This window comes from Pristis pectinata, chromosome 1 (assembly GCF_009764475.1).
Source record: "Pristis pectinata isolate sPriPec2 chromosome 1, sPriPec2.1.pri, whole genome shotgun sequence".
Taxonomy (NCBI): Eukaryota; Metazoa; Chordata; class Chondrichthyes; order Rhinopristiformes; family Pristidae; genus Pristis; species Pristis pectinata.
Window position 1 is genome coordinate 67,463,828 of NC_067405.1, and position 25,260 is coordinate 67,489,087.

A 25,260-nucleotide genomic window follows, 5' to 3' on the forward strand; every position below is an offset into this window, starting at 1 on the left:
TGCATAAGACGGAGGATCAGTATCCTCATGGGCAGGCTGAGTTTGTGCTATTGTGGAGGGTTTGAACTAGCCTAGCAAGGATTGGATGCTGAGCAGAAGAAGGAAAAGCAGATATGGAAATGTGAGTTTGAATGACAGAGAAAACAATGATTTGAAAATAGAGTGGCAATATTTACCTAAATGTGAGGACTGCTGCATCATGAATCAGACTGTTGAGGGTATGAAAGTATGATATTGTAGCTATTACAGAAATATTTTAAACAGAAGTAGGACTGTAAATTGGTTTATTATTGTCACATGCACTAAGGTACAGTGAAAAACTTTGTTTTGCATGCCATCCATATAAATCATTTCATCACATCAGTGCATTGAGGTAGTACAAGGGAAAACAATAACACAATGCTGAATAAAGTGTTGCAGCTGCAGAGAAAGTGCGGTGCAGGCAGACATTAAGGTGCAAGGCCATAACGAGGTAGATTGTGAGGTTGAGAGACCATTTTATCATATGAGGGGACCATTCAATAGTTGTATAACAGTGGGACCTGGGACTCAACACTGCCCTTTGCAACTGGATCCCTAACTTCCTGTCCAACGTAATCGTAATCAGTAAAAATAGGAAGCAACACTTCTGCAATGATTATCCTCAACTCTGGTGCCCCACAAGGCTGTGTCCTCAGTCCCACTACTCTACTCACTATACACTCGTGACTGCGTGGCCGGATTCTGATCTAACTCCATCTGCAAGTTTGCAGATGACACCACCGTAGTGGGCCAAATCACAAATACTGATGAGTCCAAGTACAGGAAGGAGATAGGGAGCCTCGTGACATGGTGTCATGACAACAACCTTTCCCTCAATGTCAGCAAAGCTGTCATTGACTTCTGGAAGAGGGGGGTGCGGGGCGGGGTGGTGCACACACTCCTGTTTACATCAACGGTGCTGAGGTTGAGAGGATTGAAAGCTTCAAGTTCCTAGAAGTGAACATCACCAATAGCCTGCCTTGGTCCAACCATGTAGACACCATGGCCAAGAAAGGTTAAAATTCCTTTTTAGAGGGTTTTTAGATAAGAGGATGATTTTAAAAAAGGAGGGTGTTTGGCAATATTGGTCAAAGAAATAATATGTTCCAAGGATCTTCAAATTAAGTTATTAGGGTCACCTTCAGATGAGGTTATGGTTTGAACCAATGAACAAAAAAAGGAGCTGTTGGAACTGTACCAGATACCTCCTGATAGACTGAGAAAGATAGAAAGGCAAATTTGTATGCAGATTTCTGACAAGTACAAAAGCACAAGGGTAGTGGGGGATTTAAATTACCCTAATATTATCTGAGATACAGTAAAGGTGAAAGGCATAGAAAGCACAGAATTCCTAAATACATGCAGGCAAACATGTAAGGAGGGGGTACAATTCTGGATTTCGCTTTAAGGAATGAATCAAGGCTGATGGAAGAAATATCAATGGGAGAGCTTTATTTTTTTTGTTAGGCTCGTAATTCAGATAGAATTAACAAGTGAAAAAGAACAAAGACAAAGGTTCTAATAGAAATAAAGCCAATTTTACTAGACTGAAAAACGGCAGCAAAAGTGAACTGAAAACAGCTACTTGAAGATAAATCAGTTGGGGCATTTAAGAGATCTATTAAAGGAGTCCAGAGTTAACATGTTCCGTCAAAGAAAAAGGGAGTGACAGATCAGCTCTCGTGTTGATGAGGTGCATTGGTGTAGAGTAGGGCAAAATAGTGAAACGTGTCGGAGAGAACATAAGAAGAAGAGCTTAAGTAGAAAGTCTTTAAGAGCGTAGAAAGTTTAAGTGTGAAATTGGAAAAGCTAAGGATGGTATGACTAAATATTGTCAAGTAAAATCAAAAACTCCAAAGATGTTTAATGACTATATAAAGAACATACAGATTATTGAGAACAGAGTAAGGTCTGTGAGGGAGAATAAAGGTCGTGTCTGGAGGAGGAGTGTGTGGGAAGGTTCTTAATGAATATTTTACAACTGCATTCACAGAAGAGGATGATGTAGATGCTGTGGTCGTGGTGAAATATTGGGTGGGATAAACATAGTGAAAGAGATAGTATTTGTGGCTGAGTATTTTTCAAAATGGATTAGGTTTCTGGCCCAGATGAAGTAGACCCCAGGCTCTAAAAAGAAGCAAGGAAGGAAATTGCAGAGACTCTGACTGTAATTTTCAATCCTCCCTGGCTACAAGAGTGGTGTGCCTGAGGACTGGAGAACTGTTAAAGGGGGGAAGAGATAAAACAAATAATTATAGGCCAGTTAGACAAGAGCAAAATATTGGAATCAATTTTAAAGAACCGTATTTATCTTCATTTAGAAAGGCACAGATTAATCAGGGGCAGTCAACATGGATTTATTAAGGGAAGGTCATGGATGACGAATCTGCTTGAATCTTTTGAAGAGCTAACAAGGAGGGTCATTGAGAGGTATGTATGCTGTTGTTTGCACGGATACTAGCAGGGCTTTTGGCAAAGTCCCATATGGCAAGCAGATCAAAAAAGTAAAATCGAATGGGATCCAAGGAAGGGTGGCAACTTGGATCCAAACTTGGCTCAGTAGCAGGAAGGAAAGTGTACTGTGGGCGATGGTTGTGACTAGGGTTCCACAGGATTTGGTACTTGTTCCCTTGCTTCTGGTTACATATATTAATGAATTTTACCCAAATATTGGGGCCATGACAAGGAGATGTGCAGATGATACAAAAACTGGCTGTGTGGTTAATCATGAAGAGGAAAGCTTTAACCTGAAGAAGCTACAGCTGGTCTGTTCTGCTGGGTAAAAAAAAAAGTGGCATATGGATGTTAACCCAGAGAAGTGTAGGGTAACACACTCGGGGAGATACAACATAGAAAATAAATATAAAATAACTGGCAAGAATATTGAGTGATATGGAGGAACAAAAAGACTGAGTGTACAGTATATCTGCAGATCCTTAACATAGCAGGACGGGTCAATAGGGTGGTTTAAAAAGTCATAACAGAATGCTTTCCCTTTTTATTGGAGACAATATAAGAGCAAGGAGGTTATGCTAGAAGGCTGGTAGAGGCAGAAGCCTTCATCACACGTAACAAATTCTTGGATGTACATAGAGCTGTGATCAGCATGTCTACATATCTGGGGCTGAAAAGTGGAATTAAGTTGGACAGTTCTTTCTCAACTTCCACAGAATTGATGGGCTGAATAGCCTTGTGTCATAATTTTTCTATGATTCTGTCAGGGTATTTTGGTATCTGCTGTCGGCTTTGGAGTTTATTTGGTCAATATGATGGCCTGAAGGTGGGATAATTTGGTGAGCGTGACAGCTGGCGAGAGTGCTTGGCGAGCATGATGGCCAGTGAGACGCTGGAAATCTGAAATACAAAAAAAAGGTGCTGGAAATACTCACCAGGTGAGGCATCATCTCTGGAGAGAGGAACAGAACTAATGTTTCGGGTTGACCATCTCTGTCTGACCATTTATTCTGAAACTATGCCTCTAGTTCTAGGAGCAGCATCCACTCTATCAACCTCGCACCCTCTTTTTCCACCACTTCCACCCACCCTCCCCCCCCCCCCCCCCCCCCCCCCGCCAACCTTAGAATCTTGTGTATTTGGATATGATTCCCTCTCATTGTTCTATACTTCAACAGGATCTTGATGTTGAATCAGTTGGGTTGATTGAGCAGAGCTCCCCTCCCTGTCATGGATGCTTCTGTTTGATGTCCCATTTGGAAAAAACAGCACTGCACCAATTTCAGCCTGGATTATGGGCTCAAGATGCTGTGATTGTGTGAGGAGATGTGACAGTATGTCACTAACGATATCTAGATGCTGTAACAGTTGTATCAGGAAGTGAATACGCAGCATATGCAGAGACCTGTGTTGCCTTTGTGTCATTGATTTTTTTTTAAATTTCCTTTCAGCGTCCACCACGTGCTCTTCCGCCACTGCCAAGGTAAGCCTGCTGAATATGGAGGTGTAAATACTTCAGATGTTATAGTAGTGCATCACAACACTGTGCTACTAGTAAATAATAAACAATAACTCGTGATGGTAAATATTTTTAAAAAATGGAAATTTAATTGCAGATGAATAATGTGACTCAGTATCAGGTATTAAATTGTGGGGCTTTGTGGTGGATGTTCAGCCTAGAAGTGGGATGTAAAGTATGAGTGGATATTCTACAATGTTACTGGAATAAGACTGGGTATGTATGTCCTTCCTCCAGTTTGAGAGAATATGTTAGGGAAGGACAGATTTTATAGGGCAGTGTGACCTATAATGATTTGTGGAAATAATCAACTATTGAGGAAAAGCACTGGTATGTGACCAATTAATGCCTAACTAGGTTGCACAGTTGTTTACGATAACATATCTTGGGGATTATGGGAATTTGCTTCAAGGCATTTTGTGGCAGGAAGATCAAGGCTTTGATCATCAGTAAACACAATTGATAGTGGTGCTACAATTAATCCCATTGTGTTTTGAGGGGGAAAAAAAAGCAGGGTTCCTGTTTTTGACTGCTATCCAGTGTTCCCAGTTGCTGAATTGATGTGAAATAAGGATGGGATTAGACTTGGCATTTGGATATCCCACCAATATTTAATGCCTGATATTCATGTATTAAAAATGAACACTTGGTGAGGTAATAGGGGCTTGATAATGCACATGAATCCATACTCAAGTCCCTTGAGGAATGAAGGAGAAAGTATGATGAAATAACTGCAATGTAAAACATGCAGTTGTTTCTTGAGGTTGTGCCCAGATCTGGCAGGATATGTTTTCTTTATTGATGAATGTTGATAACGTCAACACAGATTAACAAAAGAAAATTCCATTGTTAATTATTGGAGTTCATTAATTAATTGACCATCACACAAACCTTTTAAAAATGGAGCAGGTGCTGCAAGGAGATTGAACTTGCATTTCCCAATTTTTTTTTTGCAAATATAACTGCCAAATGAACATCAGTGTAAACTAGCTAGGATTTATGTTACTGATTTATGAATAGATACTCTATTTTTGTAGGTTATCATATTTTTTATGGAGTACTGTCATTAATAAATAGCCCCACATCCTAATTTTGTGCAATCCTGAAAATTCAAATTGACTTAAATTGGGTGTAATTGGGCAGCGTGGGCTCATTGGGCCGGAAGGGCCTGTTATCATGCTGTCTAAATTTTAATAAAGTTTAGAAGTTGAAATAAATGCCCAAAATGGATTTTTATCTGTTGAAGTTATTTTTAAAAAATGAATTGAATTTGCCAAACCTGCTCATCCACTAATCAATGATGAGGTATGCTGTGCCTTTGTCATCCAATTGCAGTCTCTGAGATAGTGCGAGTCCTTTCGTCTTCTTGTTTTATCACCCTATTACATTGGTAGCAGTAAAAAGTAAGGTTACAGGTTCTGTTAGCAGAGACACAACACACAAATGTAAGAAGGCTTAAAAACTGATCCTGGTGTAAGTAGGGAAGTCAGTCAAGATGAGTTCACTCAGTGGAAGAATATATTACGAGGGAAGAACGTCTTTGAACTCTATAGAATAAATGTGGTTCACCGATAATTAGGTATTTGGAGAGAGAAGGAACAAACTAGATTGAGAGAAATAGTGAAAACTGGAGTTGAAGATATAAGGAAATAGATTGACAGGGTTGGGGTCATGGTGAGCAGGCTTGGTGCAAATGAAGGGATTTGATGAGAAGGTTAGTATTTGGAGGTTGAGTATTAAGGTGAAAAGGTGGATGGGTGGGATTGAAGGATAAGGACAGTAGGTGAGTTTGAGGGATATGTTGAGAAGGTGGATTGAGGTGTGATATTATAGTGAGAAGGTGGGTAGACGGCAATGACTTTTGATAAAATAGAAGTCGGTTAATCTATTCAGCGATGTTTTATAAGATTAAGATACCTTTTATTAGTCACATGTACATTGAAACACACAGTGAAGTGTTTATGTATGTTTATCTTGTTTGCTTTTCTTTTATGGGCTGATTGGAATGAAGCAGCAAAACTAAAGGTAGGCCTCATTTGAACATCACTCAGTGCTATCTACGTTTACTGATGTCATTTCATAGTCATTTATTGTGTGGTTATTAAATTACAATTGGCATTTAACCCCCAACAGACAGAGGGAAGCCATTGACTTGAGCTGCCACTTCTGTTTGTTACAAAGGTACAGAGGCGCATCGATTAAAATGTAATTGGATTTGACTGTCATGGTTGAATGTCATGCTGAAGCTCACTTCCTCAGTCAGTGTGTGAAGTGTTGCCCTATACACCAACCATCAAAGATTGACTGGGATTTCCTGGTGTCTGTACCTGTACCTCAGTAGGGGGTCTTGTCCGAAGGGATAATAAATAACCAAAATAAAATAATGGCAGTTTGCATTTTCAGTACAAATCGCAGAATAAACTCTGGCCTTATCAATTCTTTGCTCCTCTCTCAATGTTTCTACTGGAATTCATTTTTACGTTTTCCCTAGTGCAAATAATTTTAAAAAGAAAATTTGCTTATGAAAATATCCCTCAATATATTTGAATGTTAACAGTGAACATAATTGAAAATGGATTTTTCCACACAAAAATTAATTAAATCTGTGTTTACGGTGTCAGTTACTAAAAGTGACTTACAAAAAATGCGCAGAACTATTCTCTAGTTATACTTTGGTACAATATTTTAAAGTTTAAAAATGGTCAAAACCTTTCAAACCATTCCTTGCTTCCAAAAGAATGTTTAATTTTAGGAAAAATCATACAAAATGCTGGAGGAACTCAGCAGGTCAGGCAGCATCTGTGGAGGGAAATGAACAGTCGATGTTTTGGGCTGAGACCCTTAGGACCTGATTTAATTTTTGGAATTTGCTTGAATAATTGCAAATGAGCAAAATTAGAGAAATCATTAATGGTGATTAATTTACTCCAAAGGCCTGTGTAATTTTGTAGCCAAATTATCCCAAAAGATTGCAGACACTTTAGTTGCACTTAAAATTCCATGATCTTTTGCATTAGTTGTGCCAAAAAAAACTTGCAGTTCAGAACAAAGGAAGAACTTCAAGGAAATAATGAGTTTCCCAGTTTGCTTTACAACTGATCATTAAAGTCACATTTATGAGACATCACAGACAAGGATTGAAAATCAAAAGCAAAAGATGAAGAGGATCTGGGAAAGGACTTCTCAGCCATCTGGGGGTGGGTCATGTGGCCCTGGAAGGCTCTCTGGTTATAATCACAGAAACCATCCTTAGATTCCTTCTGTCAGCAATGACACCAGAATGACTTCAGAGGCAACAGAGAAACAGTGCTTCAAGGTCCTAGTTGAAAGAAAATCCATGATATTCCATAAACGGCAATGTAATAATAACCAAATTCCCTGCTTTTAGTGCTTGAGAGATGAATATTAACCAGGATAACAGGAGAATTCTCCTGCTGTTCTTTGAAATAGCAGTACAAGAACCTTTACCTTCTTGGCTTAGGCAAAACCTCGTTTGAGAAACAAAATCTAGGAACGCGCTTCCTCAGAACTGTTGAGGCATCCGCTTAGGTATGCCTTATCTCTGCTCCATATCACAAATATAATTACTGGAATAGTGATCATGCAGCCCCTCAAGATTAATCTTCCATAGATTCCTCTGTACAGCAGCTAACTACCTCTAAAATGGCTCAAATGTTGCCTGTATAACAGTAAGTGTTGGGTGAGCAGGAAGGCGGGTGGGGGAAGAGTAGAAACTTTCAATATTGCATATTTTCTTGAGGTTGCTTCCCCTAATGCTGAGCATGTTGTGTAGGTTTAGACGTGAGGTCTTGAACTGACCTTATTGATAATCATTAAACACTGCAGTGGTTAGTGCTGTTGCCTCGCAGTTCAAGGGTGCCAGATTCAGTCTTTGTCTCAAATGCTTTGTGTGGGGAGTATTCTTGTTCTCTACATGACCATGTGAGTTTCCCCCAGGTGTTCTGGTTTCCTCCCACACCCCAGTGACATGCTGGTAGATCAATTGGCTGCTGCAAGTTACCCCATAGTGTAGGTAAGTGGTGAGTTGATAGGCATGTGAGAGAGAAATTCATTATAGGGCTGCATGTAAATAAAGAGGAATGAATGGGAAATGCTCTGTTGAGAAATGGCATGGAACCAATGGGCCGAGTGGCCTGTGTCTTACTAAGCAAGTCAGTAACCATCTGTGTTATCATTGCATTAAGCCAAATTAACCCAGCTGTTTCTATTGCAGATCTATCTATGAACAAAACCAAAAAGAAAAAATCCAGAACAAGCAATGGAGTAGGTAAGCTGATCATAAGTGTGTTAACATGATCTGTTTGTACTATAAGAATATACCTGCTTTTAACCAGGGAGGCATTGCACTGGTCCCTGCTGCAACTCTTCTTCACCACATCCCCTCCCCCCCCCCCCCCCCCCCCCCCCCCAATCTGCCTCACACTAAATGGAATGGCCATGAATGAGCCTGCAGAGGCCCATTTATGGAAAACCATCCTAGTTGCAGACTCAGCATAGAGGGAACCATACCTGAGACTTTCCGGTGTTGGGTGTGCACAATAATAGACTATCATTGAATGTTAATTAGAGTTCTTGGATTTTTTTTTATTCTTGTTTGTTTCATCTTATCTCACAGATACTTTAATGAGCTCAACAGGAAGGCGCAAGTCTGAAAGTATAGAGCCCCTTACCCCAGATCTTCAGGATGCTCCTCCTCAAAAGAAAAAGAAGAAGAGAAAGCTACTGCCAGCAGCTGGTGAGCAGGTTCAGTCTCCTTGAAAATCCACAGTGTGAACACTGTGTGAGTGCAAAGTTTACCTTATGCTGAAGTAATCACTGACATATTGAAATCCAAACCAATGCATCAAATTCAGTAAAACACTCACTCTAGTGGCTTATGTCAAGATGGGCTTGATGAAGCATGGATTTCAGAATTTGCCATTAATTCAGTGATCAAAGTGCTGTTTAAATTCACTCATGTTTAAAGTCAGTGTAATTTTTAGGTTCTATTATTAGTGTGGGAATGGGATTGCTCTGTGAACTGGCATGGACAGTGGGTGAATAGCCTCCTTCTACATCATAAGGAAATATGATAGGACTTTATATTTCATTAAAGACTTTCCCTTTATTTAAATCCTAAGTAATCAGAGCTGTGGATATGGCCACTGAGGTACTGATGGATTTGACAATCTGTCCCAATGTGCTCCTTATGGGCTGTTCTAAGGGTAAATCCTGTGTGCAAATTATCAAGAGGCTTGATGTGCCTCTGGACTCCATTCATTTGTGCATTTCTCACACATATCCTTCTGCAGATGATTGTACTTGCATCCAACTACTCGACCAGATAAAATTCAACAGGTAATAACGTGGCAATGTGCATTGTGGTGACAAGGTGGTTAGTTTATGTGCTAAGACAAGAAGTTGGCAGGTTTGATTGAGGATATTTGAGGATATGGTTAAAAAGGTATAAAGTTGTTGCTGCTCCTCCCTTTTCTCTTGTGTGTGTGTCAGATGTAGGTTCTTATCCCCATGTGTCTATCAGATGCGAGTTCTGAAGACTGTTCTGAACCCAAGATCTGTGACTTGTATTAAAAACAAAGCACTGGAAACACTCAGCAGGTTGGGCAGCATTCTACAGAGAGAGGAAAAACAGAGTTAACGTTTTGGGTTTGTGAACCTTCTTCAGAAGTGGTGTTAAGCCAGCCAATGGCCTTTGTAAAGCTTGAGGAAGCTACAAATTAAAATTATGAAAAATAAAAGAAAAGACTGAGCAAAATTTAATTGTAAATATACTGTTTGGTATAGATTCGGAAACCACCTTTATCCAGCAGAATGCCTCTGAAGTGTGCAACTTGTACAGTGGACCAAACAATGAACTTTCACGCAAAACCAGAAAGAGAACCAAGTGAGTGCTGATGAGCAGTTATGCGTTTCTGGTCTGTTTTTGATATTTTCTCAAGTATTGTAATGCTGGTTGCATATCTGTGCACAAAACATCCTGTCTTCCCGGGTGTGCTTACATTTCTCAATATCTGATAAATTAAGAATACAATTGTGAGTTTTGCTATCAAACCACCTTGTGATCCAAATTAGTTTTATCTCCTGCTGTCTTTCAGAAGGGGGATTGATATACTTTAAAACAAAATATAGTGACTGTGCAGGGGAACAGTTTCAATTGAATTTCCCTTTGCACAATTTTCACCATTTTACAAGTTAGTTGATTTTACATTATCTTTCTTGCAGGGCAAGTTCTGGCTTTAAAACTTACAACTTAGATCTTACCTCTTACATCTTAGCTATCAACCCAGACACTGTTTCTGTTAAAACTTATCCATACGCCCCAGACTCCACACTCCACTTGACTTTGTCTGTTCAGTCTGGACCCAAGGAAACAAATATCCCTTATGTATTCTATGCAGAGGGGTTTGCCAGCAGGTCAGTCATTCAAACCAACAAACTGCTCTTGCCGGTATAAATTGTGAACAGCCATTCAAGCAATACCTGTGTGAATCTCCATACCACAACGGGTGCAAACATTAGTTAGCCATATGATGTTAAAATTCCTTAATATCCCTGTGCATCAAAGCTTGTCTGGCTTTGATGCACGTTCTTCAATGCCTGCAGCCATTTTTTATTCCTGTATGATTGCTTTTTAAACAAATGCAGACCTGCAATGTTTGCAGGGAAAACATATCCCAAATGTGACAAGAATATAAAAGGATGCAGTGGAATTAAATTTGGAACAGATAACATTGATTGCAGATATGCCACTGACAGGGGCATAATGTGCTAAATGCTCTTTCTCCTATGATTTCCATAATCTCAATAAAAGCATTCTTTATCTAAAACATTCTGGCTTGTCGGAACCCTAATCTATTTTTCCCCATTTCTGCTACTCTCTATTAACCCATGATTGCAATGTTTAACTGACTACCATTAATTTTTATCCTAATGTACTCCAAGATCCTTCCATGAGGGATCTGGAAGTTCTGAAAAGTGACAGCACTGTCCAATTCCCTTGAAACCTGGCTCATATACTTAGAGTTAAATGCAGATTTCCTTGCATGTAATTTTAGATATCCTTGTTACAAATAGTTTGCCAAATTGATGTAAAGCAGATTAAAAAAACAATTCTGTAATTATGCATTATGCTAGAAATTTTTCAGCATTTGGAAACACAGTTAATGTTTGGGGATTGATTCTGTCACGATTATCAGAACCAATGGGACCTGCTGAAGCCCAGATCTATTCTATAAATCTGTCTCATATCTCCTATAACATTAGGACACTTTAAAACATGGGGTTCTTAGTTGTCACAGCCACCTGTGGAACCAGCATGACTGACCAATCCTTTGTATTCATAAGGATCCTATTGTTGATCAAACATGTGACTCCACGGTCAACAAAACTGTGTCAAGCTAAAGGAAGATTTGCATTTATGGAAGACCTTCTGTGAATTTGGGCCATCCAAAAGCACTTTATGAAACAGGGATATGCAACAGCCGATTTGTGCACAGCAAGAACTCATAAATAGCTATGTGATGATAACCAGAAACTTTTAATGGTGTTGGTTGAAGGATAGGAATTGGCTGGGAGACTGTTTCTCCAAATATTGCCATGAGAGGGCACCTTTGATAGCACAGCCTCAGCATTGCAGTGAAGTGTCAGATTACGTAGTCAAGTTGCTCCAACGGGATTTGAACCCATCAGCTCCAGGCTAAAAGGTAAAATGTTTACCACATAAGCCACTGCTGTAGTTCAGCCACACTGGAGATTCCAAGAGCTGATGGAGCTATGACAGCCATGTGTCATTTCAGTCAGCACATAAAGTGTATGTAGAGAAACCAAGGCATCACCACTACAATATACAATGAGCTCATCTTGTGGCTTCTGATGTGTGTCCATGGAATGTGAGAAATATGGCATCCAGAGCCACGGCCACCATTTTATCATTGCTGTTCTTCGACCTCAATTTCACCTTCCCACCCACTATATCCTCTGATTCCCATAGTGTTTAAAAACTAGCCTTAAATTTATTCAATGACTGAGCATCCACAGCCATCAAGGTTAGGAAATAGCTAATATTCACAGATGTCCAAGTGAAGAAATTTCTCCTTGTCTCAATCCTATAAAGCTGATAGCCCATCCTGATACTGTGCCTCCGAACATCTGGGAAAGGCCTCATCATCTACTTTAACAAGCCTTTCATGATTCAATGAAATCACTAGACCTGGACCATGTGGGCTCTGGGTCCAATTGCTGAGGCATAGCTTACACCAAAGGTAAAATCACAGACAAGGCATTGAGAAAGACTTACTGATTTAACTAAAAGCTAAAAACTGCAGGTGCTGAAAATGTGAAATAAATGCTGGAGATGTTCATCATGTAGGCAGTATCTGAGAAGTCTGAAAAAGAGTTAACATTTTAGGTTGATGACTAACTAAAGGTCAACTCTGTTTCTCACTATGCTGACTGAATTGCAGACCATCTCCAGTACTCTCTGATTTGTGGTGTTTGCCTTCTCACCGACCATTTCACTCATCCATGTAAATATTTGAGCAATTATTATTTAACTTGTCTTCCCTTGTGAGTTTTCTGTAAGAAACAAAAATTGTGCATTCAAAGCGCACATATGGTCACTGTATTTTTGAAAAAAAAAACAAACAGGAGAACTTGCCCAGCAGATCACAGCAATGAACTTGAAGTGGAGGAAGATGACATTGTTGATGATGGACAAGCTCCCCGGCCTCAAGGTCCTCTGTTCGCCTCATCCTTGGGTTCCAGCCAGCCTGTGGACAAAGTGTTTCTTGAACGTAGCCGTAAGTAATTACTGCAGTTCTCAGTAGTGGTAATTGGAGACAGCAGGTCAGTCATGGGTGTAGCTATGAAATTGTAATCACAGTGCAACCATAGAAAAGAGTTGGGAATTGACAATATTATATATAACTTACAGCACTGAAGCAGATCATTCATGTATAATTCCATCTTTCTTCCTTTCATTCCATTCTCCCTCATCTGTTTATTTGGTTTTGCCTTAAAGACCATCTATAATAGTTGCCTTGACTCTGCTCTATAATTAAAGCAGTTTCTCTGAATTCCTTATTAGAATTATTGGATTGTCTTATGTTCATGACCTCTGATTTTGGTCTCTTCCGTCAAGTGGAAATATATTTACATCTACCTTTATCAAAATTTTTCAGTCTTCAAGACCTCTGTTAGTCCACCTCCTAGAACAGAGACACGGTTTATTGAAACTATTCTGAAAGTTTTAGTCTTTCAGTTATGATAATTTTTCTTTTATTATCCTTCCAACATTTAATTTTGCAGACTGTTTCTATAATTGCTTGTTTCTCTTTCTCCACTTTCCCCTCCTCTTCATATTACCATTTGTCATCTTCTCATCTGTGAATCCAATGATTCACACCATAATGAAGTGAAGCAGGATATTTAGTACCATACAGGCAACACTGGTGGTCAAAGGCAACAGATTCATGGAGACATTAAACCACCAGTTCTCTTGTTGAAAGAGTAGATCTAAAGAATGGGATTCAAGGAATTGAGTCCATTCTAGAGGGAGATTTAGGCAGCAATATACTTACCCTGAGGAGAGTGTTTCAGAGTATTATGACTTTTATTCCAAACCCAGAAATGAATCCCTCAGTGTAAACATGTCAATGAATTTGCTCCTGTCTCTCTCTGACCTTTTCAAACCATAGAATGCTCTGAAAATTCTGCAGTTTCACAACTGTGGTCTCTTTATGTATTTGCAGCTTGCTTTGCCCCTCCATTGGTGCACATGGTCTCAGTGGTCAAGATTCTAAACAGAAATTTCTTCCTTGAAACCCTTTGCCTCTTCACCCTGCCTTTATATTTTCAGATGCTACTTAAGACTTGCCTTTCTGACCAGGTTATTATGACCTTCTCCTTTGGGTTGTGTTAATTTTTGTTTGGGATATTTTACTCATTTAAAGACCCTGTAGCAGGCTCTATGCTTTGATGTCTGAGAAAGTGACTGAGTGATGTGGGGCCAAAGGTTCGAGAGGAAGGCTTGCAGGAGTTAACAAGAATGCAGTGTCTTCCACTTGTCTCCTCTGGCCAGGATCTGATTTGTCCCCAAGATCTCACCTCTAAAGTTTGATCTGCAGCCTCCCCTGCAAGGTTGCTGGGTGCCTAGCTTTTAATATGTCGTTAATTGCTTCCGCAGGTCGGTTTCAGGCTGCAGACAGGGTAGAGGCAGAGAAAATTGCCAAACAAGTCGAGGTATACATGGAGGTTAAGTCCAGCCGGACAACCAAAGATGTCTCTTTACAGGCACACCGCGGATTCAGGTAAGGGGGCCTGATTCCTGGTTCCCCAGGAGCAGCTCAATTCTGACAGGCTACTGCAGCTGTGTCTTTAAACTCCTTTTACTGTAGATTGTTTTGGCCTTTGTACTATTTTCAGTGTAATATACTATATTTGCTGCTTATGATGTGGTCCACTCTGTCTTTGAAGATAAAATGTAGATTGGATCACTGTTTTGCGGAACACCTCCAATCAGATTGTAAGTGTGACCCCTATGCTTATGATTGCCTGTTGCTCCAATTCACTTTCCCTCTGCCACCAGTACTTCTCCCATCAAAATCCCAGTGAAGTGAGGAACTGCTCTAGCCCCTCAGCACATTACAGCTTTCTGGACTGATTTTATCACTGATTTTAGATAATAATTCTGCTGCTTTAATTTACTTCCTTCCTCTAAGCTGGTCTTTTTGTTTCTTTACTTGTTCCTTCTCAACTGTCTTTCCCTTTGCATCATCATCTCTTAAATTCTCATGCAGAGTAATTCCAGCATTGTTTATTGACTTGGAGAACATTGGTTACATCCAGAGGCTGTTCTTAGTATTTCACATTAATAATTTTCTTTTCAAAAGTAAAGAATGTCTGGCACATATATAATGGAGAAAGTCTTCATGTTGCAGTGTTGCAATGCCCAGATCTAAATCTACTTTTGTTCTTCTCCCAGGATAATTGGGCTTTTCTCACAAGGATTTCTGGCTGGATACATGGTGTGGAATATTGTGGTAGTTTACGTGCTATCTGGTTACAATTTCGCCAACATCTCAAACCTACTCCACCAATACAGCATGCTAGTCTACCCAAGCCAGTGTCTCCTGTATTTTTTGCTCGCTATCAGCACTGTCTCTGCATTTGACAGGTAAGAAGAGAACAGTAAAGAGAAATTTAGGTATTTGCCAATAACGACCAATCCCTGAGCACTTCCCAAGATGTGGTCCCAACTCTGTGGGGTTCAGCTTTCACACTGGATATGTGCAATTTGTTCACTGCTAGGAAGTGAGCTGCAGTCTTCTTAGGACATTTGGGTATTGCTGGAGCCCTGTGTCAGTCTCTTGATGAAGAAATACAATGCCTGTCATCACTGCCTTTATCTGGTCCCCTTGGATGCATGATAATAATGGGAGATGAATATGTTCCTATTGTATCTTTGCTATGTGCCTGCTATCTTTATATTTCTGAATTAGGCATACCCAGATTCTGGGTGTGGTGTGGAGGACCATTTTCAAGTTGTAGCAAAAATTTGTGAGCAAAAATTATTGTTGCCCCTTGTATAGGTATGATGTACCTCTACACAGAGGCCTCTGGGCATGTACAGTACAGTCACATGGTGTACAAAGCCAACAAAACATGGAAGCATATATTAATTGTGGGGTAAAGGCCTGCTTTGACATTTATTAAAGGGCTATACCTTACTTGGACCTCGGCTGGAGAGTCCAAGGCATTTATCTTCCCCTCTGTAGGTTTCCTTCTTTTAACTTTCCATCATGACTGATCACAACCCTTCTCTTTGTTGCCTCCATCCTCCATGCACGCAGTCCTCTCTCCAACTCCAGCTCCCTCTGGACCTAACCTCACCCACCAGGTCATCTTCCCAACTTAACTTCCTCCGAGGTATTTATGCTACTGAAAGATCTTGGAGGAAGGGCCTTTTCTACTGCACACAGTGTCTTGCAGCTTGCAGTTTGAGAATAGTGGGCACTCTATGGTGGCCAGTAGAAGAGTTGCAGCAAATTAACTTTGACCCTCTACTTATTATTTGGTTATTCTTTCTCTGAATGGTTTTGGGGTGTGCAGCCATTTTGTGTTTTTAAAATGATACAGACTGCAACCAGTGATGGAGGGAGTGAATGTTTAGGGCAGTGCATGGTTGTTTTGTGGAAATGGAAAGTTTTGCATTTCAGGTGGCAGCTGTGTGCACACATTAGAAGCAGAAACATACATGAAAGCAACATCTAAATGAACTAATTTAAGTATCTAAATTAGGGAAACACGACTTCTGAGTGCCCTTAGAAAACTCAGAAATCATCCGATCCCATTGGCAGCAGATGATGGGGACAAGGTTTAAAAAAAAATGAAGGGAAGGGAATCTTCAGAATTGAGTGAGAGTTTGCAGGAAACGACCAGGGGCCCAGCTGAAGGTGGTGCTGCTTAAGTCAGGTGTGATGAGAGTGGCACCAGGAGCTCAGTACATTCTACAGAAAAATAGAACCAAGCTAGCAAACAGCCAGGGGTTGCTGAATATCCCAGATGGTGCACATGTAGTGATCTGGACCCACCACTTCCCACGGGGATGTCTGTGTCAGTGGCACATTGGTGGATGAACATAAGATTTTGAGCAAGGAGCTGTAGGGCGCCTGGAACCTCCTCTGCGATTCAATCGGATAATGGCTGCGACCATGCATTATTTGCTTCTACGAGAAAAATTAATCTCTTCAACTCAGTCCTAAATGACTGACTCATTATCTTGAGACTTTTCTAGATGCTCTAGCTAGAGGAAACAGCCTCTTTGTATCTACCCTATCAATCCCCCTCTGTCTTTTTCAGTTTCTTCTCTGGGGATAACCCTCTCACTCTTGGAATCAATTTAGTGAATCTTCACTGTACTGACACCAAGGGATAAATATCTTTCTTTACGTATAGAAACCAAAATGGCATGCAATATTCCAAATGAGGTCTGAACAAAGCCCTGTGCAATCATTGCAATTTCTTCCTTGCTTTTGTGCCTCAACCTTGTTTTTAACAAAAAAAGGCCTTGAAAATTGCTTACTGTATTTACATCTTTATTTTCTGTTTCTCATAAACCAGAACAGAAAGATCGCTCTGTACAGCAACATTTACTGGTTTCTCATGGTTTTAAAAATATTCTGTTTTTCCTACCAAAGGTGAAGAACTAGACATTTTTCCAGACTACACTCCTACTTCTGTCTTCTTACCAACTCATTTAAGTTTTCTATATCCCCTTGCAGACTCTTTGTGACTTTTCAGAGCTCACTTTCCCACCTAGCTTCATATCATCATAGAACTTGAACGTCATGCTCTCTTTTTAACTAATCTATTAACATGGGGTTCATCCTTGTGGTAATAACAATCTGCCAGCTTACTGTTTGTTTTCTGTCCTATAATCATTCCTCTATCCATGCTAATATTTATCCCTGCCCCAAGAGCACATATTTTATACAACAGCCTTTTGTATATTACCTTATTAAATGTCTTTTGAAAATCCAGGTTAAATATAACCAAAAGCTGACCTTTATCTATCCTGCTAATTATATCTGAATTTTTAAAAAAAACTCTCTCAAAATCAGTTAAACACTATTTTCCTAGCATAAAACCACTTTGATCTGTAACCTTCAGTTGTTCAGGTTATCATGCCCTTGGTGACGGTTGAGCATAAGACCAAAATAAAAACTCATGTCTGTACAACACTGTTATTAAGCTCCATAAAACCCTTGATGTGTTGTACATTACATACAGCAAGTTGAAATTCTCAAACTCTCAATTGATCAGACCGCTACATGATGTCCTCAATTTTTGTGTGGTGCATCATATCATAAGTTCTTTTGTAAAAGGTATACCCCAGCCTTAAATCAGTCATCAACTGTACCTTGATTTTTCAATATTTTTGATTATCTATGTGACTGATAACACAAAAGGGGGGCCTGAAGGTAGCCTGAAGACCTCTCTGTGGTTTCAGCAGTTGAAATTGTCTCCTTTTCTCAATGATCATGATTGCAATAGGTCAGAAATCCCATGGCATGTCCTCCTTTTCTAAGATGTGGGTGCTCAGGCTGTAAATTTGTGACCAAAGTTCCTCTCTGTCAAGTTCTTAGACCTTTAGCAGGGATATTGTCTGCTGCAGAGCAAGGTTTACATCATTTTATTTGATCTTTTTCACTGCAAAATTGCAACTTGCTTCCAACAATCTTTCCACATCACCATTCTGAATAACGACCCTTTATTTTGAGACAATGAATCCAAGTTCTGGACACCTCAGCCAGAAGAAACAAACTCAAAATCTACCCTATGCAGCTGTTACGGAATTTGTAGGTTCAATGAGATTGCCTTTCATTCTTCCCAACACAACTTGTAACTATTTTAAAAAAAATACTGTGACTTTTTTTATTTTTGCCTACCAAATCAGACAAGAGTCACATTTTTCCACACGATATTCTATCTGCCAAGTCCTAGCCCATTCACTTAGTCTGCTGATATTCCTTTGAAGCCCCTCTGCATCTTCTTCACAGCCTACACGACCATCTTGCTTTGTACCATCAGCAAACGAAGAGAGCAGAGGGCCATGGGGATTGTGAGGTCGAGGATCATCTGTGATGTTGGATAATGAGAAACACAAGCAGCTGTTTGGCCTCCTGTTCCTCCTGCTTTTATGGAAGGAAATGAAACCCATTGGTGGGTTTGGAGAAGAAGGAAGTAGGTTTTGAACTGGCCCTTGTCATCAGTGAGTCTTATGGTATGTGATGGGGACATTGTAGATTGATGAATCCTATAAAATAAACTGTAATGAGTTTCACTGATACTAAGTTTATTACTACTTGTTCTGCTCTCCTCAGGCTTAACATGGCTGATGCATCAATGGCACTCCGCAGAATGGTGACACTAGACCCCACAGCAGTTGCCTCTTTCTGTAAGTACCTTCACTACTCATGCAGTTGAAAATATCCTGGAATCAGCCCCTCATTGGCCAGTTGCTTTCTGGCAAGTCTGGCCCTTCACTGATGTTGCTTGCTGGCTTTGGTTGGTCTGTCACTGACTGGTTTTGTGGATCTTTAACTATTTATATTTAGTTTTATTTTGTATAATTGGAATTCCATACTGATGATCTCGAAAAGAGACTAGCGTCATGGATAATGAAATGCTCAAGGTGTGTGAAGAAAAAGTATTACTTTTGTGTACACTTGAGCATTTGGGTGTTGTTCCAAAGATGCCAATTTCCCTCTGACCTCAGTTTCTCATGATATGGATTGTTGGCAGGACACTTAAGGTAGGTTAGATCCAGGCCTGATCCCGTTCTGCCAGATATCCAAATGCATACTTTCCATTTAAGGTATTGTTCAAAGGTCGTTTGGTGATGACCCTTCTGCAAGAGCACTGTCAGTTAACAGCAGAAATCGGTGATCAAAGCTATCTTCTTTTATTTATTGATGTTAAGCAGTATCTGTAATAATGAAGAGTGCATCCTTCATTTTGTTGGTTTGTTTGTTGGTAACATTTAGTTTAATTTCTATTGGCAGTATATGTTGCAGCTCTGATACTATCACTCAGCCAGCAGATGACCAGTGACAAATTTAACTGGTATCGGTCACCACAAGATATCACCAATGTCACCCTTTGGTAAGTTGGAGGCCACAATTATTACGTTAATGTCTAACAAAATGCATTGATTTTGTTTTGGCATGTGTCTTACTTGCTACTCAGATCTGTAGCAGCACTGTGTAAATTCGCTAATCAGCCCTTGCAATCATTCTGTTCCTCAGCATAGGTCATACAGCATGGAAACAGGTCACATGAAACTCCACATCCATGTGACCAGTAGACACCCGTCCATATTAATCCCATTTTTCAGCACTTGACCCAGATCCTTCTGTGCTTAGGCGACTCAAGTGCTTGTCTAGACACTTTGTAAATGCTGCCAGTGACTCTGCTTCCACCACTCTCTCCAGCAGTGTATTCCAGGTATTCACCATTCACTGGGTGAAACAGGTTCCCCTCGGATGCTCTGCTCCTATATTCTGTGCCCTAACTAATGAAGGCAAATATCCCATATACTGTCTTTACCACCTTGTGTATCTGTGCTGTCACTTTCAGGGATCCTTGGATGTAAGGTAAGATATATTTATTAGTCACGTGTTTTGATGTACATCTTTTGCCTGGAGTGTTCTGGGGGCAGCCTGCAAGTGTCACCACGCTTCCAGCGCCAACATAGCATGCCCAAAACTTCCTAACCTGTACATCTTTGGAATGTGGGAAGAAACCGGAGCACCCGGAGGAAACCCATGCAGACACAGGGAGAACATACAAACTCTTTACAGACAATGGCCAGAATTGAACCTGGGTCAGTGGCGCTGTAATAGCATTACGCTAACCGCTACACTACCAAAAGTCCCTTTTGTTCCCCAGTACTTCCTGGGGCTCTAACATTCCACTCATTGTTTGAGGAAGATGGTGTCTTCTCAGGTGCAAATAAAGAAGAGCATGAAATATTGGCCTTACCCAATGCTCTAAATGAAAACAAAGGTGTAATGAGCCAAATAGTCTCGTCTTGCAGTGTAACATTCCAAATGTTTATAATCCACTTTGGAGTGAAGGAAGCTGTGGGTGGCCTTGTAGAGGTTTATAAAATAATGCAGGGTATAGATAAGGTGGATGGTCACAATCTTTTTCCCAGGGCAGCAGGTTTTTCCACACAGATGGTAGTGGGTATATGGAATGAGCAAGTAGAGGTCGGTACAACTACAACATTAAAAAGATATTTGGACAGGTTCATGGATAAGAGAGGTTTAGAAGGATATGGGCCAAACAGAGGCTTGTGGGACTAGCTCATGAAGGCACCTTGGTCAGTATGGATGAGTTGGGCTGAAGGGCTTGTTTCTGTGCTTTACAACTCTGTGGCTCTTTGACTTCTGAGATTACCTTGCATTGACTTCACAGACTATATAGGACACGTGCTATATTGTTATATTATAAGCTATACATTGTCTGGCATTCTATGAAATAAGGAGAGCTGTCATTGTGGTGGTTATGGGATATTGAGTGATAGGGTTATCTGAGCCCCTCCTGTCTCATTGAATACACATGTAGCAGTGAGAACAGTTATTGTGCAATGCTGACAGAGTTAAAGTACCAGAGCAGAGGAATCCAAGAAACTGATAAAGTGCAACATTTGGTAACTTGCTGAAGGCTCTGCCTCTAAACAGCTGCCTCTGCTCTACCACGAAAGAGCCCACCTCAAGCAGGACATGGATTCCTTGGGCTCAGCCACCAAATTGGCCAGCATCAGCACAACATGCACTGTCTGGACTTTGACATGATACTGTTCAGAGTCAAATTATCTACCACAATGTATTCCAAAGGCTCCTAAGGAATCATCAGTACCCATGGGAATGGGCAGTGAAGGTTGGGGTGGGAAGAGTGGGGGAGAAAATGAGAGCAAGTTGTTAGTTTGCGATTTGTCTCTGAGCAACTTAAAATTAGTTTTAGAGGTGGTGAGATTACAAAAAAATTCTCCCAGATATTATTAGATTAAGTAAGTCTTGAGCTGGGGGCCTATTTCATTTCTCCTGAGAGCAATTTTAGATGTATTTTTCTTTAATATTTTTTCATGTACATTTGTTATTGTGCCAACCGATTGGCTGCTCTTGCCATTAAATCTGAAAGGATTAGACAAATGGGAGAGCCGGTTTATGTTTTCGTTCATTGACAATATCTGCCCCAGATGATTTAACAGGATTTTATTTTCTGCATTTGAACTTGGAAAGCATGAGGGAAACGTGAGCAGAACCATATTATTTACATATTTCCATTATAGTATCACAGCTGTGGGAAGCATTGGATCTCCTACCTCTTGTGATCATGGAGGCTCCTTTCTCCGCTCAAGGACAACATTGAACCTTTGCACCAATTACAGCAGTATTGCACCCAAATCAGTGTTTCTACCTCCGTTCGGGGTGGACCTCCATTGGATTTCAATGAGTCAAATTTTGAAATCTCCACCATATCCATATGTTCTTGGGATGAGGTCACACCATAAATCCAAATGTATTGGCCATTCCTGGTTGCCTTATGAACAATAAGAATCAACAGCAATAGTGTTCAACACTAATCACTTACAACTCAGACTGGATCAAGAATGGCAGGCAGTTCCCTGAGAATTTGCAACAATTGGCAGCTTTCACAATTATTTTTTCTGGTGGCAGCTCATAAACAACCAAAGATCAGAACTTGTCAAGCTGGAATAAATTCTAACATCTAATTTGATTCCTGAAAATGACCACCTTAACCATTTAAGTGTTGTAACCTCACTGCCCTGCTCCAATGGTACATTGTAAAGTATATAATTTACTGTGTTTCAGTGCATTCCTTGTCACTAAATGAATCTCCATTTGACTCTACACAGGCCCTCTGGATCAGAGTTTTTGACTCTGCACCCTTGGGTTGTAGTGAACCTAGTAGTTACCATCTTAGTTGCACTCGCCTGGATCTTCCTGTCTTATCAACCTACGCTTGATCATACTGAAGGTACGTGAGCAAAGATTCTGATCAATGGTAAGAAATCAGTAAAAGCACAAGGCCCATAGTCTAGATCATCGCTCTCTGGTGAACTGGATAAGAAAAGGCTAAATTGGCAAGTAGTGACACTTGGGTCTGAAAAGCTGCAAGAATTTTAAATTGTACTTTGGATAGAAAAAAATCATAAATGCAACTAAGAATCGAAGTACAGGTTATGCAGAACAAAAACAGAAAATGCTGTTAATACATGGAAGGTCCCTACAATATGTGAAGAGAAGAGCCAAACTGAAATCTTTTGTCATTACTTTGCTCTATAGTTGATGATGGGATTGTTGTGTATTTCTGATTTTTTTTTTCTGATGCAGAAATGGATTCTTTCTATTGAATTGGAAGCCAATGTATTGATCAAACATCACCATAAATCTGCAGTCTTTAATAGTTTCCCTAAATGTTAATGATTTATGAGCTTAGTTTCTCCACTGTCCACTGCAGTGTATTTGCCTGGGGTTGGTGATGTCCCCTGTGCTCTTTATGTTGTAGTATGCTGTTTAAGGTTTTCTTGTAACGTTGAGTTGGTGATGCTGAAGGAAGGGTTGCTATTTGAAGATTAAAGGTTTTCTATGTTTGTTAAATCCTACTTGGCATTGTATGAAGCTTTCAAAGTTATTTCCTCTTTATCACCAAGAATCCCTAATACAATGTGGAACATCTTCCCCCTCAAACCCCCCGGTTTTTGCCTCAGCCCTTCTGAAGTTAAAACCCTCATCCATGACTTTGTTATCCCAGTTTTGACTACTTCAACATTCCCTTTACTGGTCTTGCCTTTTAAGCCCTCTTAAAACTTGAACTCTTTGAATATGTTGTCAGTGTCCTACCTCAAGCCCCTTTCACCTCTTGAATCTGTTTGCTGATTAACGTCGGCTTTAGGTTTGACAATGTTTTGATTTTCAAATACCTTCATGGCTTTTTCCTTCCATAACACTAATCTCCAGGCATTCGGTCGTCTGGGAATTCTGGCCCCTTGTGCATCCTTGACTTGTGCTCTGGAATTCCCTTCCTAAATCTCTGTTTATCCTTTTGTTTTACTTCCTTCTCTAAGACTTTTCTCTATCACCTGTCCTCGTCTTCTTTGGGTTGGTGTCTGATGGAAAACCTTGGAAAATGTGTACTTTTAAGCAAGTTTCTGCTGCTTGTAGGCATTTTGTTTGTACTGTCTTTACCTGCTTGTTTAGTCCTGCTGAAAGCATTAGCTTTGGAGGGATTTGACTCCACAAGCATAGCAAGCCTGCATCACCCAGTTGGATATGTGTGAGCTGACACAACCGGCGATGATGACCTTTTGAACTGGGGAGAGGATGGTAGATTTACTGCTGTACAGGATATTATTAATAGGACCTGTATTGGGTAATAAATGCATTTAGGTTGAAGCCAAGTAAGTGGAAAATGGAGAAAGGAATATGATTATAACCTTGTATCGTGTATAAATAACTGTATTAGGCTGACATTGGCAAGGTAAACCTCTGTTGGGGTGTATTTTGCCATTATTGACTTACTGTGGTGAACCAGTTGAACATAACCCTCCTATGGACATGATCTTATGTATTGCTATAACCTAAGCATAAATCTCTTTTTTCAGAAACGAAAATGACTTTTCTGAGGACATTTATTGAAATTGCATCACTTTAAAAGTTCCATTTAAAAATTATGTACTGCAGGGAAAATAACAGAAGTTGGAACTTGTCTCCATCACACTCTGTCCATTGTTTTGTTACATATAATGAAGATAGTTAAACATTGTCCAGAATGTCAAAGTTATTATTTGGCTGGTGACCCTTTGTGACTGTTGTCTAAACATTGTCTCATTGTTCACTGTAATAAAGCTCCTTACTTTTCTTTGCAGAAGTGGAGTTTGGATCAGCTATGAATGATATGGTCGAATCTGATGAGAAATCCAAAGCACAAGCATAAACCAATGTATGGTTTAATATTGAATGAAGTTATATGAAACATTCTCTCTGAATGGTTTGTCTATAGATTACTTTGAAAATCCTTTTTGTAGTGTGTATTATGAATTTATATTGTGTAGGTATTCTCATGTTTTATACCAAAGACCGGCTTTGTTGGAAAGTGGTTGTTACAACCTAACATTAATTGTTGTTCAATAAATGTAGTAGCATTTGCAAATTCGGTGTAGAGCAGCACACTGTGATCAGTGTCTGGCACCTTTGTCTGAACGCAGCTCGGAATGATGGAGTGTAAATCAGCTCTGCCAATATCAAGTTGGATTAGTGAAGTTCAATGCTTATGATTCAAAACTGCCCTCATTTGGCACGCTTAGCCACTAACATGGCCATCCTGGAGAGATTATGGGAGTGGCATTTACACAGAAGGGTAAAAAGATTACATTGTGCATTACTGACACCAAGGAGCATTTTGAGACACTACAGAAGCATCCTCATTCTTTATCCAACCTGTCTTGGACAGTGCCCAAGGAATGTTTGTCGGGACAGTGTGGAGGGAACCTGTTGATGATTGAAAAAGAGGTGACTGGATACAATGCAACATACCTTTGAGTTGGTTGAGCTGAATCAGTCAGTGCCTTTGCACGCACACTAATTATCAGCCTCATTCACAAAGTGAAAATGAGTTCTCTATTTTGAGTGAAAAGCACTTTTCTTTAAAATGGT

At 40.0% G+C, this 25,260-nt stretch overlaps 1 protein-coding gene across 3 annotated transcripts in view; it reads left to right on the plus strand.

Moving 5' to 3' along the window:
* Nucleotides 1-24,727, plus strand: part of LOC127574108 (transmembrane protein 237-like) — a 29,567-nt gene extending 4,840 nt beyond the window's left edge. Inside the window, exons 2-12 of one of the 3 annotated variants that reach the window (XM_052022818.1) lie at nucleotides 3,927-3,958; nucleotides 8,229-8,282; nucleotides 8,631-8,750; nucleotides 9,800-9,899; nucleotides 12,662-12,813; nucleotides 14,199-14,322; nucleotides 14,997-15,188; nucleotides 18,898-18,971; nucleotides 19,579-19,678; nucleotides 22,461-22,582; nucleotides 24,474-24,727. In XM_052022818.1, the coding sequence (XP_051878778.1) occupies nucleotides 8,237-8,282; nucleotides 8,631-8,750; nucleotides 9,800-9,899; nucleotides 12,662-12,813; nucleotides 14,199-14,322; nucleotides 14,997-15,188; nucleotides 18,898-18,971; nucleotides 19,579-19,678; nucleotides 22,461-22,582; nucleotides 24,474-24,541 (1,098 nt within the window). In that variant the 5' untranslated portion in view covers nucleotides 3,927-3,958; nucleotides 8,229-8,236 and the 3' untranslated portion in view covers nucleotides 24,542-24,727. Of the gene's footprint in view, nucleotides 1-3,926; nucleotides 3,959-6,007; nucleotides 6,020-8,228; nucleotides 8,283-8,630; nucleotides 8,751-9,799; nucleotides 9,900-12,661; nucleotides 12,814-14,198; nucleotides 14,323-14,996; nucleotides 15,189-18,897; nucleotides 18,972-19,578; nucleotides 19,679-22,460; nucleotides 22,583-24,473 lie in introns of those variants that run through there. The other 2 variants (XM_052022809.1, XM_052022799.1) reach the window with 2 other exon arrangements.
* The last annotated feature ends 533 nt before the right edge of the window (nucleotides 24,728-25,260 follow it).